This window comes from Toxorhynchites rutilus, chromosome 1 (assembly GCF_029784135.1).
Source record: "Toxorhynchites rutilus septentrionalis strain SRP chromosome 1, ASM2978413v1, whole genome shotgun sequence".
NCBI lineage: Eukaryota > Metazoa > Arthropoda > Insecta > Diptera > Culicidae > Toxorhynchites > Toxorhynchites rutilus.
In genome coordinates, this window is record NC_073744.1 from 67,166,308 (window position 1) to 67,179,943 (window position 13,636).

The 13,636-nt window shown below is 39.0% G+C and overlaps 1 protein-coding gene across 4 annotated transcripts in view; it reads left to right on the forward strand.

The window, feature by feature from the left end:
- The window catches only part of LOC129772021 (uncharacterized), a 137,185-nt gene extending 126,695 nt beyond the window's left edge, over positions 1 to 10,490 (forward strand). For all 4 annotated transcript variants that reach the window (XM_055776176.1, XM_055776179.1, XM_055776177.1 and 1 more), the window contains one exon: positions 9,662 to 10,490. In XM_055776176.1, the coding sequence (XP_055632151.1) occupies positions 9,662 to 9,815 (154 nt within the window). In that variant the 3' untranslated portion in view covers positions 9,816 to 10,490. The remainder of the gene's footprint in view (positions 1 to 9,661) is intronic.
- The last annotated feature ends 3,146 nt before the right edge of the window (positions 10,491 to 13,636 follow it).

A 13,636-nucleotide genomic window follows, 5' to 3' on the forward strand; every position in this document is an offset into this window, starting at 1 on the left:
CTCAAGGCAAGAGGGTGGAGGTGGTAGCGCTGGAGTAGAGTAGAGTAGAGTTTTCAAAGGGCCTTTCTCAAGGCTAGAGACGAATGTACTGAAAAAGTTTAATGTCTCTATAATACAATACCTTCCTTCCTTCCTTCCTTCCGTAACGATCATTCTCAACGAAACCGTATACCACATCGTTTCGCATCACATCACATCAACACACCAACACAAGCCTCCATGTCTGGACATGACAAAGGAGGAAAAGTGAAGGGAAAGCAAAATCCCGCTCGTACCGTGTTGGCCTGCGATTCCCCGTAGGTGAATTCGCCAATTGCTCCGCAAGGGTAGCTAGGCCGAGCGCGTTAGTACCAGTGCACCAGTCCACCTAGCCGGCGTTATAAAGTTTCGGCCGCCGAAGTGATCGAGTTGGCTGGCAAAGCTGCTCGCGACGATAAGAAAACCCGCATTCAGAACAGAACACATTCGGTTCGGTGGACATCAAGACAACAGGCAGTTGCAGCGAGTGGCGAGTGGCAAACGCAATCGCAAAACGGCAGCAGGTAGCAGAAGAAAAAAGGTGGTTCTTTATACAAATTGCTTTGGTGGCAAATCCAGAACAAGGTGGCATCGAGGTCGTTCGAAATGGTTTTTTTCAAAACCACGAGTACTAAGTTTTCTAAATTGGAACCATTCCATAAAACGAGGCGCTTTTCAGGCCCATTAACCCTTCCAAAAAAGAGTTTAGGAAATACAGTTCAATGTTTTCTAAAACAATATCCAAAATAATAATAAAACACAAATTGATTTTTTCATAATTTGTTTGCCAGGATATGATGAGTATGTGAATTTGGCAGTTGTTCTGAGCTTATTGATGGTTGGGGAGTTTCCTGATTATTCAATTTTCACCAATTCTTAAATTGTTTCCAGATTGAAAGTACAGTAATTTACAATTAGTTCGACACTTAGCTTAGGACGGACATGTAATGCGACTTATTTAGTTGGACATTTTTGTAAACATAGAGATCCAAATTATGACCCCACATTGAAAGTCGACACTGTACAACTGTCATCGCAAATGTTCAATTACAGGTTAAAATCGCCTCCAACGCGATTGAGTGGCGCTTCGGCACGTCGCATTGAATGTAATTTACTGTACAACATGTCACAAAGCTGGATGGGAAAAAATTTTCCAACTGTGAAAGCTGTGGCGAGTGACAAACGCAATCGCTAAACAGAAAGGTTTAGCCGAACAAGATGGGGATATCGAGTGATGCCATCGCTCCCTTTTAACGCTCATTCGTTCGTCTCGTTGGACTCGCCCCTCTGGCTGAGTCTGCCGATTTGTCTCTATCCTGTGAGTGTGTACCGCTAGAGTATAAAACACGCGGACCCCAAAAAAATATCTTATTTTCTTTCAAACCGTAAACCCGTGTGGTTGTACGGCATCCGCATCGTGGACGTAACAAAGGAGGACAAGTTAAGGGAAAGGCAAAGTCTCACTCGAACCATGCAGGTCTCCAGTTCCCTGTTGGTCGCATTCACTGATTGCTCCGCAAGGGTAACTAGGCCGAACGGATTGGTTCCGGAGCACCAGTATACCTAACAGCGATTATAGAGTTTCGGCCGTCGGTGTGCTCGAGTTGGCTTGCAAAGCTGCTCACGACAATCAGAAAACCCGCATCAAGAACAGAGCAGCTTCGGTTCGGCGCTCATCAAGGCAACAATTAGTTTCAGTGAGTGGCAAAGTGTTTCTCCGGCACGTCGCATTAAATGTAATTTACTGAAGAACATGTCACAAGCTGGATGGGAAGAAATTTTCCAACTGTGAAAGCTGTGGCGAGTGGCAAACGCAATAGCTAAACAGGAAGGTTTAACCGAACAAGATGGGAATATCGAGTGATAACAAAAACACAACACCAAAGGTTCTTTTCAGAACCATCAACATATTCATAAAGAGTAAACAGTAAACTAATCCATTTTTCAGGTAGATAGGTAGGTATTCACGTAGGAGAAGAAAATAAAACAATATATTTAAAATATATATTTAACAAAAGCTGTCCCCTTTGTATAGTCCTACGTCACTCCGGTTATGTCCCCGACATTACCCACCCATCTTTTTGTAATTCAGCGGCATCTTGAATCAATTAGACCAAAGAAAAGCCTCAAACCTGAAGGACCAATTCACCCCACAGAAACGTGTCCATGTTTCACACAACACGCAAAAATTGAAATGCAATTAATTTAATTTATTGTTATCAAACTTACAGTTTCGCTGCATCAAATTGTTCCTCTTCTGTAGGCGAACAGAACTGTTCTGCCCAATACACGAAAAAATTGTTTAATTAGCGGGGAAAACCTTAAAACCACTATCGGAAAACTCACATTTTTTGACAATCAAAGTGTTTGCTGTGTTTATGCTACCGCTTCCCTCTACTTGTGAAGTTTTACCAAGGTTTTTTTACGTTAGATACATACGGTTCAACAATAGAAGGAAATGACATTATAAAAAATTCAAGTTGAGCCGTAATTTTTTAGATAAAGGGGTGCTTGCATTGAGAGACGCAAGCGATTCGCACAGCAGCAAAGCAATGGAAAGCCAATTTGAAAATCGTCAATTTAAATCTCAGTATATATTTTTTTTTCACATATTACATATTTACATATTTTGACATAGGATTATGTCTTTGATTTCTATATAGGGGGGGTCACTCTACGAAAAATGTAACGATTCATTGAGATTTGTCAAACGCATATTACTCAAAATCGTTATTGCGACATATGTTATGTTGTATTCCATTGGACAGGAAATGTATTCAGTATTTGTATTTGTTTGAAACGCGAACAGAAAATATAGCAAAAAAGTTGAACAATTTGACGATCAAAATGGGTATGTTTTTGACGTAGAACTACGTCTTTCATTAAGGATGCCAAATCAGAAAACAGGTCACGTTTTTATGAAATAAAGTTAACGTTAATAACTATTTTTGCCGCGAACAAATTTAGGCGATTTATATACTAAACGAATCGGAAATTCCCTAAGATTTGTTTAATATGCTATACATTATAATCTCCTGGTTTGTAAATGGTTAAAATAAATTAAAACTTTAAGCGTTTCCATTTTACCATACATTTGTTCTGTCCATTTGTGTGCTATCCCGAACAGAGCTGTCAATAACGAGCAACTTATCGACGAGCAACGAAGGGGAAATCGTAGGATTCAAAGTCTCCGTGAACAAAGGAAAAGAAGTGGAATGAAGGGGAATATTTGCCTAGAGTATAAACAGTGGATCTCGCTGAGGCAAACTTGTGCAAAGTTTAAAGCCTCTTAAAAACAAAGAAACGTGAGGCAAACTTTCATTCGGCATCGGACTGTTGAGCAATCCAGTTCACTTTGCTTTCGCTGCGCTTCGATCCAGGATTGGACCCCACCAGTGGTAATTCAACTTGGATATCGTCGTGTGGTTTTTCCAATTCGTTTTTTGACGTAGGATTACGTCTTTCGGGAACATATTGGGGTACAAATTGAAAAACGAATATCGATCGCATCGTGAAAAATGTCCAATTTTAAACGCTTATTGCTCAGTCATTTCATGACGGATTGATGAGATTTTTACATCAAAACATTGCGGCACTCTATAACAATTTTTCACCTTGAATAAAATAATATATATCATGTAATTAACTATCGAACAATTGAAAAATCTCAACCCCTATCCAAACGATACTGATTGGTCGAAATTGACGTCATTTCTCTTTCGCCTGCTTCGCTTCTTTCGTTCCCCGATAAGTCAAATATTTGCATGGTGAGCGAGTGGGGGGCGCCTATTTCTTACATACCAACTGATATAAAAGGACGGTAGCATTTTTGGATTTCTCAGAGACGAATGAACTCTCAGAGTTTAAAGTCTCTCTAATTCAATACCTTCCTTCCTGGATTTCTCATTCTCGTTCAACGCTCAGATCGGCAAACATCTGGGCTTCTAGTGTGCAGTGCTCTACAAATCAACCAACACCATACGGTGCGGCAAAGGAGAGGAAGCCATCGGCAACCAACGATGTATGCGGTGTGGCAAAGGGAGCAAAGAAGAGGAAGCAGCGGAGAGCATCGAATTAAATCTAGTGTGCATTGCTGGTGCGCTCCTCTTCACATCAACAATTGGATGCGGCAAAGGAAGCAGAGGAGCGAAGTGCATTGCATCGCATCGTATCACACCCGCCTATCCGTCGTTTAGCTCGTCGTGGTGGTGCCAATCAAACCCTCGCAAATCGACGCATAGAAGCCGATGGCGCCAAAGTCAAGGAAAGAATCGGCGAATCCGTAAAAGCTACCGCTCCCAAAACTAAACTGCTATATCCGACTGAAACGCAGCAGATTCCGTACAACCCATTAAACCATTCCAGTCCTTCTCAGGACTATCAATTTGTTTTGAAACAAAAGAGTTTATTTTACTGTTTTCCACTTACCACAAAAACTATATAAAACCGATCAAAAATACTGTTTATTTTTACATTTTCTACTAACAACTAACATGGAACGTATCACGTCAAAAACACACGTTTCATCAACCACCTTTTACTGGATCTGGCAAAAGAAGCGAAGGACATATGCATGCATGTATATAACGGAACGCTCCAGTCATACACAGCCCGTTAGGGACGAATGACCTTTGGGTTAAAGTCCCTTCAAAAACAAGAACGAACGATACACAGCCCGTATCAGACAAATGCATGAAGGAATTCTATAAAATAATATTTTCGCGGTGCCTTTGCGCCAACTACACGGGCGAGTAGCACCATACTAGCAAAAAATGTCGAAGTTCGTGACATCTGGTAGCAGTATTTTTCTTCTTTTGAATTATAGAGACTTTAAACTTTACGTTCATTCGTCTCTAGCCCTGAGAAGGGCTCTTGCGAAGAAAACTAGTTCATACTCTTTTTCGACCTATCTTTAGAAAGACATTTTCATTGTCGCTCAGCACTCCTCAGCAAACGAGTCTGTTTTCGGCGGCACCAAGCGACGCCATGAGCAATATTTATTTAGGGAGGCAGATTAATATCCCATCGAACTAGCAGGCCCGAAGGCAGTTTTAAATTGACAAAATTTAAATGTATTTATTTTTTTATTTTGATTTTTGATTGTTCAAAACAATTACATAAATTTTTATATATATTGCCTGATGTTTCTACCAAAACACATCATTCAAACACATTTTTTTTCATGCGCAAATTTCATATAAGATTTTTTGACGTTGGATTACGTCTTTCGGGAACATATTGGGGTACAAATTGAAAATCGAAAATCGATTACATCTTGAAAATTGTACAATTTCAAACGCTTATTGCTCAGTCATTTCATGGTGGATTGATGACATTTTTGCGTCAATCGATTTCGGTACTCCATAAAAATTTTTTATATTGAAGAAAATAATCTCATCCCCTATCCTAACGGAAATACCCACTTCTGATTGGTCGAAATTGATGACACATGCGGCGAGTCCCTAACAGAGACATCAAAACCAAGCTGCCTGGGGAAAATCGGTATTGCAAATCCATAAAGTATGGTGAGCTTTTGTTTCTATCGAAATGTGTTCCCTAACAGAGACATCAAAACCAAGGTGCTCGGGGTTTATTGTAAAAAAATTTAGCACAAGTGTAAGTGTAAAATTGTATATGGTAGCAGTTGTGCTAAGAATGACTTGATATATGAAACGATTTATTTTAATTTCCTAAAATTAAAAACCAAGGTGTGTTCCCGCTCGAGAACGGGTCGTTTAGTTTAAGCTGTCTGTTTTTTGTGTTCATTTTCACCCGAGGGAAGTTTATACGGCGAGAAAAATTGGAAAAGTAAAGAAATATTCGAAAAAGTGATTTCCCATATCCTCTATATATAGTATTAGTTGTTGTTAATCCAATTAAAATTGAATTGGGTTGAATAAACACTCAGAAAGTTAAAATTATAAAAAAAGAATACCTTTTCCATTTCAAATATGTTTTCTCTATATTAAAGTAACATGTTTTTACTGATGAGGAAAAATTATAATTGTGTTCGGTATTGGTAATTGTCTTATGTTACGTTGGTGAGTTTTTTTCTTTATTTCATGCATACATATCACAGGAGGCATCTCGTCTAGGATCACAGAGGGCGGTTTTCATCATATATCGTTCCACTTCGGTATCTTATATCTGATACGCACCATTCAACGACTGTTTACCATCCTTCTGCCATCATCACTCGATAAACACTGGTGGAGTTAACATACAATACCCAACAACCAAACAAAACGGCCCTTTTCAGGGCCACCATATCATTATCAAAGAGTTTAACGATGTAATTCTTTAAACATATCTAAAATCAACAGATAGTCTAACGGAATCCTACATCAACTATGCGGTCGTGTCTCGGACACAACCCTCCTGTGACTTTTTTTTCGCGTTATTCGTATCGTTTCTTTCCGCGTTATAAATTGGACGCTTCGGGTGTTGTGTGATGAGCAAGAAGGAGAGGCAGGCTGGCTCGAGCCCTGCTAAAAACGAAGGGTCATCCAATGATGCACGCCATGTTGGTGCAGTGAAAAGCGCTCGAACCGAGCCTTCGCGAGTGACACCGCATCGAACGACAGCGAAATAGGCGACTTCGGCGCGTCGATCGAAAATGTAAATGCCATTACCCAGGCAGTAATCGAATTCAAGCGTCCCCCGCTGGTGGTGAAGGCGGTCGCTCTTGACGAACTCTTCAGCGAACTCGCATCGATGGGTGTTACAGCAGAGTACAAGCTATGCGGCATAATTTAGTCTTTTTACAAGCAGTTAACATTGTTTGTTTTTCGTCATCATAAGGGCTTCGGTGGAGCCTTTGACATTGCATGAATGCATTAAACTGACGTTATGGCGAAGCAGGCATTAAGGTTGTGCGCCAAAAAATCCATTGGGGAATACCAAGCATCTTGAATGTCGTACTGGAATGTTATGAGTTAATTGGGTTCGCGTGCCAGTCGCAAAACTGCCTTCAACTACGATTGCATTTGCGCTAATCTTAATCATAATGAAGCAATGCTACTGTTTTCGAGGTTGTTGATATCAACAAAAAGAGTTTATTTCGCTTGTAGAGTCACCGTCGTTCTGGAATTTTGTATGTGATTAGGTTTCGCTTGCCAGTAGCGAAACTTCCTCCACTAAGGGTGACAGCTGCGCTTATCTCGAGCATGAGAAAGTAACTTTTTCGAGGCCAGTAATATAAACAGAAGCGTTTCTTTTGAGAATAGCGCAAAATGATGAGAAGTGTTTATATTCCTAGTAGTTTTAAGCCATTAATGTATGGCTATGTATGCATGCTATGGCGAACGCTTGTTTGGCGCTTGGTTTACGTTGTACGAACGATGCAATTCCACAGAGGCAATACTAAATAACATGTAGCATGATATTTGATACTTGCAAGTGTTGTCATTGTTGTTGTTTCCTCGCAGTGCCAAAGATATATTGATGTAGTTATGAGATGTGGAATAATGGTGCTGGTGCAACATGTATTTAATCGACTGTAGCCGAGTCTATGTCAATTGCGAAAAAGGCCACCGGAATAGCATTCGAGGAAAATTTTCAATGCATTGACATGAAATAAATTGCGACATACGATCAGCTAGTGTATTGTTCTGCGAAGGCATGAATCATCAATCAATTGTCGTTAACTAATTCTAGAATGAAGAAAACATCTCGTAGAGTATTCAGTTGTTTCTAAAATTTCACAGCATTATAGAATAATATCCGAATGTATAAACAAGCGATAACAGCGAAGTTCTACGTCAACAATGCGGTCGTATCTTGGACATAACCTCCTATAATTTTTTTGACTGCACCACTTGCTTTCCTCCCTGACGCGACGAGCAATTTTTGCCTACATTCAAGCATTAGTTCATAATGTTAATCGATATTATGAATTATTCTCCGTTTGCCGGTAATGGGGATTTATCAGTTATCAAACCAATACGTGCTCAGTTCACGTTTTTAGGTCTGTAGGTCTTGCTACTAACATTTTATCTAATGTTTGTCAAGAATATCATGATATCGAGCATGTTGTTCGGTAATGTAAAAAATTCAATTAAATAATTTAACTGGCTGCTTGGAAAATCATATTATGAAAACGAAAATTATAGCATCTCTGATATCAAGATATGTTATGTAAAAAAATCCTCAGCTTTCATGAAAAACTATAAAAAAATAGCGTCCTCTAGTCCAAAGTCATGCAAACAACAAAAAAACACTAAATCAAGTATTACGAAAACAAAATCAAAAATTCATTATCATCTTTTCCTGATTCAACAATTGTGTTCTTCAATGGAAATAGTACTTCATCTAGAAGTTTTTAAAAATTACTTTTCTCCTTTTCAAAATATGTGTTAACTATTGGATCTGTGGAGGTGAGAAGATGATTGACTATATCATGATCAGTATTTTCTCGACTATTTTTATGAGTGAAACTAGCTGACCCGGCAATCTTCGTCCCGCCCAAAATTCATGTTTCGTTATCGACATCCACGTTTTCTTACTAAGCGGTAATTTCAGTACTTCTACCAAAACTCGACATTATAATATCAGATTATTTTCAGACACAATTCTCGTGCAAGATTTTTTATCCACTTGCAAATAACATGTTTCTCCGTTGCATGGAATAAATGTTTGATACAGATAATATGATAGAATAAAGACAACCCTAAATCGGACAATTCCTTTCTCTAGTTTTGCTCTTATCAACACATTCGGTGATCCATTCTTATTTATATAGATGGAAGACGATATAGGAGTGCATTTTATCACATTAAAATCCATTTCCACTTTCGAACGAAGATCAATTTCGCTACCGCAAACATCAAATGGATTAACAACGCTTTTTTTTTTTTTTTTATCTTCGCTTATTTTTCGTCGGCCTATTTCCGCCACTTTAGTGCCAATCACCGACATCAGGGAGGCGACTCCACCTGTTCCTACCTATCAGACTCAACAACTCATGAGCCGGGCCAACTTCTTTTACTTCCGCTCCGAAGGAAGACGTAACCAGAGATTTTTCGCCTCAGAAAATCCCAACGACGCCAGCTGGGATTGAACCCAGGCCGATCGGATTGTGAGGCTGTTACGCTAACCATACAACCACTGGCGCCGTCGTTAACAACGCTTGTCAATATGTAATTGTAGAACACATGAGAATTGATTTTTTGAATTTTCCCATTTTCCTCCAGAGTTTCATGATAAGCCCCCCTTTAGAGAGGGGATAGGAGTGTCTATCCAGCATAGAAACTTTTATTACACCCTAAAACCTCCACATACCAAATTTGGGTTCGTTTGCTTAATAAATTCTCGAGTTATACTGAAATTTGTATTTCATTTGTATGGTATGTAAGTAATTTGTAATTTGTAAGTAAGTAGGTCATTAAAAAATCAGATTTAATGATCAAAGGTGGGATTTAAGCACTTGAATATTATAAAAAGAAAGGAATAATATTACGAAATAGCTGACGCCTATTTCGTTTCTTGCCTAATGGCCAGCGATTTCTCACTGTGCAGTGGCAGTGCCACCAATTTTTTTTACCTTTCCCCAATAGTACCGGCCTGCAAACGCCTATCGGTAGGCAATCCAGCATAGTATGAAACTAACGCTTTACTTTCTTTCTCTCTTCTGTTTCTCACCCAGGGACGCAACGGAGCTACAGAAGCCAACCTCGACGAACGCAGCCGTGGTCCGTTTCTACCGGTACGTGCAGGCAGCTCGTGATGGTCAGGAACAGCGGGACTGCCGGCAGATTTACTCGCTCTGTACAATCAACATTGACAAGAAGAAGAAGTAATTCTCAATAGCCCATTTAAAAACAAGAAAAAAAAATAAAAACATGAAAACAATTGCTCAAAAACTACATTCCACTTCAGCAACAACAGTAAAGCTCCTGGGTCCAAGTGGTAAACAATTCGGCTTACGGTAGAATTTGTAAGTTGTGACCAGCCCAACAAGTCAATAATGTTTCAAGAAATGTTTTTTCGTCGTGTAAATAGCAATTCGAGTGGCAGTAGCGTGTAATAGTTTAAGTTTTCGTTTCAATAGCACTTAGTCATTACTACTAAACCATTGTTGTTTGACCCTAAAATTAACACTTAGTCAAATAGAAAACAAATAATCTAGCAGCAACAACAACAGCAACAAAGGGTAATCAGGTGTCGGCATCCTAAGAGGAATGTGTTATTGATATTATATAGAGTTAAAATAGGCTTTATATGCACGAAAGCGCAATCAAATCTAGGGGTCAACTTTTGCTTTGGCCATCCAAAATATTGTCGGAACGTTGAGAGCACATTTGTGTTACTTGTTATGTGAACTGTTGCAAAGAGAAAACGTTTGATTAGTGATTAATAATTTATTGAATTATTTATTTATTTATTCTTCTAATAGTTTAACTAGCTTAATTTATGTATTTATTCTTCTGTAAAAATAGGAATTGATAAAAACAAAATTGCATCTTAAAAACAAATGCATGTTATTCAAAAAGCAACAATGAAATCCGACCCTGACGCGAATTAGTTAACGAAGCTACGTTTGCAACAATGTCAATCTCATAAAGTCTTCATCGTCCAATTTCTTTCTTACCCGGGCAAACATGAATCAACAAACAACCATCTTTGAGTGCTTCTCCAAACCTCGCAAACTGTTAGACTTCTCAGGGTCACCAAAACTAAATGTCTTGCTTTAAAAGATAAGCTAAATGTCTTGATTTAAAAGATGAGTTGAAGGACGCGTTGAAGCAAACGGAACAAGGAACTTAGAGCCAAGGAAACATTCCTCGTGTCCAACGATATATACTCGTACAGTGTCGGACAAAACATTAAGACCACTGCTCAAGCAAAAAAAAAGTAAGGGTTTGTATCTAGGACACGACCGCATTTTCGACGTAGAACCACGGAATTATATTATTCAATTCGCTTGTTTTTCACTTCGGATGTTATTTTAAAATGCATCGAAATTTTTGAAATTTTTAGTTACTTAGTTGTTTTTACCACTTCAGCTTTTCGTTTATTTGTTTCGGTCCTCGCTTTACGATTGAACTGCCAACTCGCACCAGATTCACTCCTTCCCTCTCGGATATCGATCTTAAACTATAAACGCCATTGCTCATATATTCCGCTTGAGGTGGGATCGAGCCCCAGAACATGCAACAGTATGATTTTCGAGCTGCGATTTGAAAGCATACTTCCATGAAAGATACGTTATGTTTAAATAAATGCAGTGTATGTCCGTATTCCATCTGCACTATCACAAAAATTTCCCGTATGCTGCTGACACATTCTTTGTCGAAGCACACTTTGATACAGAGGGCTTCCTCTCCTTCGAGAAAGTGTAGTGAATGTGAATGAAATTGCACCGCCGTTTCGCAACATATTTCATTCTTGTATCGAGCTGCGTATGTATATGTGTGTGAAACAACATTAGGTATAAGTGATGTCCGCTCGTTGTGTTGTACTTGCTTCTGCTCGTATCGTGGTTTCATTTCATTCCATCAGTGGATAGAAACTCAACTCCATACTCCACCTTCGCTTGTCTTTCCCGACAGGGAAAGAATCTTTTCCCGCTCGATGCTCGCCACCAACGATGTTGCTCCGAGGAATACCAAACGAGAAGCGGTGTGGGTTCAAATCGTGGATGGCTTATTTACACCGAATAAGTTGAAAACGAACAGAATTGTATAAGTTGCTCGTTTCTGACGGTACGGTATGGGAAGCACACAAATCGACAGAACAAATGTATGGGAAAAAGGAGGTTCTTCCAGTTTTCATGAATTTAAACCATTTAGAGATTAGCGAATTGTAATGTATAGCATATCAAACAAATCTTAGAGAATTTCGGATTCGATTGGTATGCAAATCATCCGTTCGCTGTGAAAATATATATTAACGTTAACTTTATTTCATAAAAACGTAACCTGTTTTCTGATTTGGCACCCTTCCTGAAAGACGTAGTTTAAAGTCGAAAAAAGGGGCAAAACTTTGAGAAAAACAGGAAGTGGGTTATATCTATGGTATAACCGCAAGGGTGACGTAGGACTATCGTTGATTTAGAGATCATTTGTATGAAGTTGAATCTGAATTCATTCTGAATGAATGAATATTTGGAGAACTTCGAAAACGAGAGCGTTACGTTGGAGGCACAAGGTTTTATGCAGCCAATATTGGATACGGAAAAATCCTACTGATGGGGAAGAATAATCTTCAGAAGCTTTCCTGTTGATTGCGTTTGATTGAAAAATCACAAAACCTAATGTATTTGGTCACAGTGTTACATGGATAGAAAACATTAAAATAAACTCTTTCACATGAATGTATTTTTAAATTCCTAGAGGAACTGGCAGATTTTTTTCCGGATCTTTCTCGATCCAAACGGAAAGAATTCCGTGCGTGTATGTGTGTGTGTGTAGCGGCTGCTTCGAGATCTTCCCGGGGAACCGTTTGTAGCATCACTATCCTCCTGATGGATTCCCTTCTGGCCTAAGGTGCACAAACAGGCTCTTGGTGACACCGTTCATCCGCGCTTTCATGATAAATGAAGAGCTTCACCACAACAGCGACAACATGCTCCAATCGCTGTTCAATTAGTGGATTTCCGAGCGGCGCTCGCTTATATACCGATTGGTGATTTCAATAGCCTGTTTTGAAAGCAAATTTAAGACTATAACGGCGTAACGCTTTCGTTTTCGAAACTTTGATTTTACACCCCGGTATAGAAATGAAAGACGTAGTCCTACTTCAAAAATAATCCAATCCAGTGCTTCAATCCATGTATATTAATTTATTCGCATTGTTCGAAGAAATTTATAAAATTTGTAGTTAAAACCATAGTAATTCATTAAAAATGCGTTTTAACCCTTTCCCGTACAACATCGAGTCTCACTCGTGGTATACTTACATAACATAGGGCGCTAGCTCAGCAGAGTAGTGAAATTACTTGATGTGTGACGTTTTAAATAATACGGGAAGGGGTTAAACATATTTATCAATTAAAATGACGCGACAAAATTTAGGACCAGTTCCTCGTTTCGGCTGTTTCGAGTGTTGTTTCGACAGAAAAATCAAAAAAAAAAATCAGAAAACTTTAAAGTAAGGTCGGAAAATTCGGAAAATTGAATTCCCATATGTTCTACAGTTACATCATGATAAGCATTATTTGTCCATTCGATGTTTGCGTCAACGAAATTAATCTTTTTTCGAAAGTGGAAATGGATTTTCAGGCGAAATAACGCACTCCTATATCTTCTATCTTCTTTCTACAGTACGTTATATCTAATTTAACTTGCCGAGGCACCACTCAGTGTCGCATTGGAGGCGCGATATCAGTAGTACAGTGTCGACTTGTGGTGGCGACTTCCAATGTGGGGCCATAATTTGGACCTCGAACTCGATGTTTACAAAAATGTCCAATTATACGTGTCGCATTGCAGGTCTGTCCAATTAGCTAGATGTCGGATTAGATGTAACTTACTGTATATAAATGAGGGGCTTAGAATGAAAGGGGTGTAAGTGATTTGATCGATTTCTCTACATCGACTCTCTCTTTTGGTCATAACTTAGCTGCAAATACATTCCCAGCTGTATTTGACAATGTGGAAGAGCCTCATCTATCGGATTC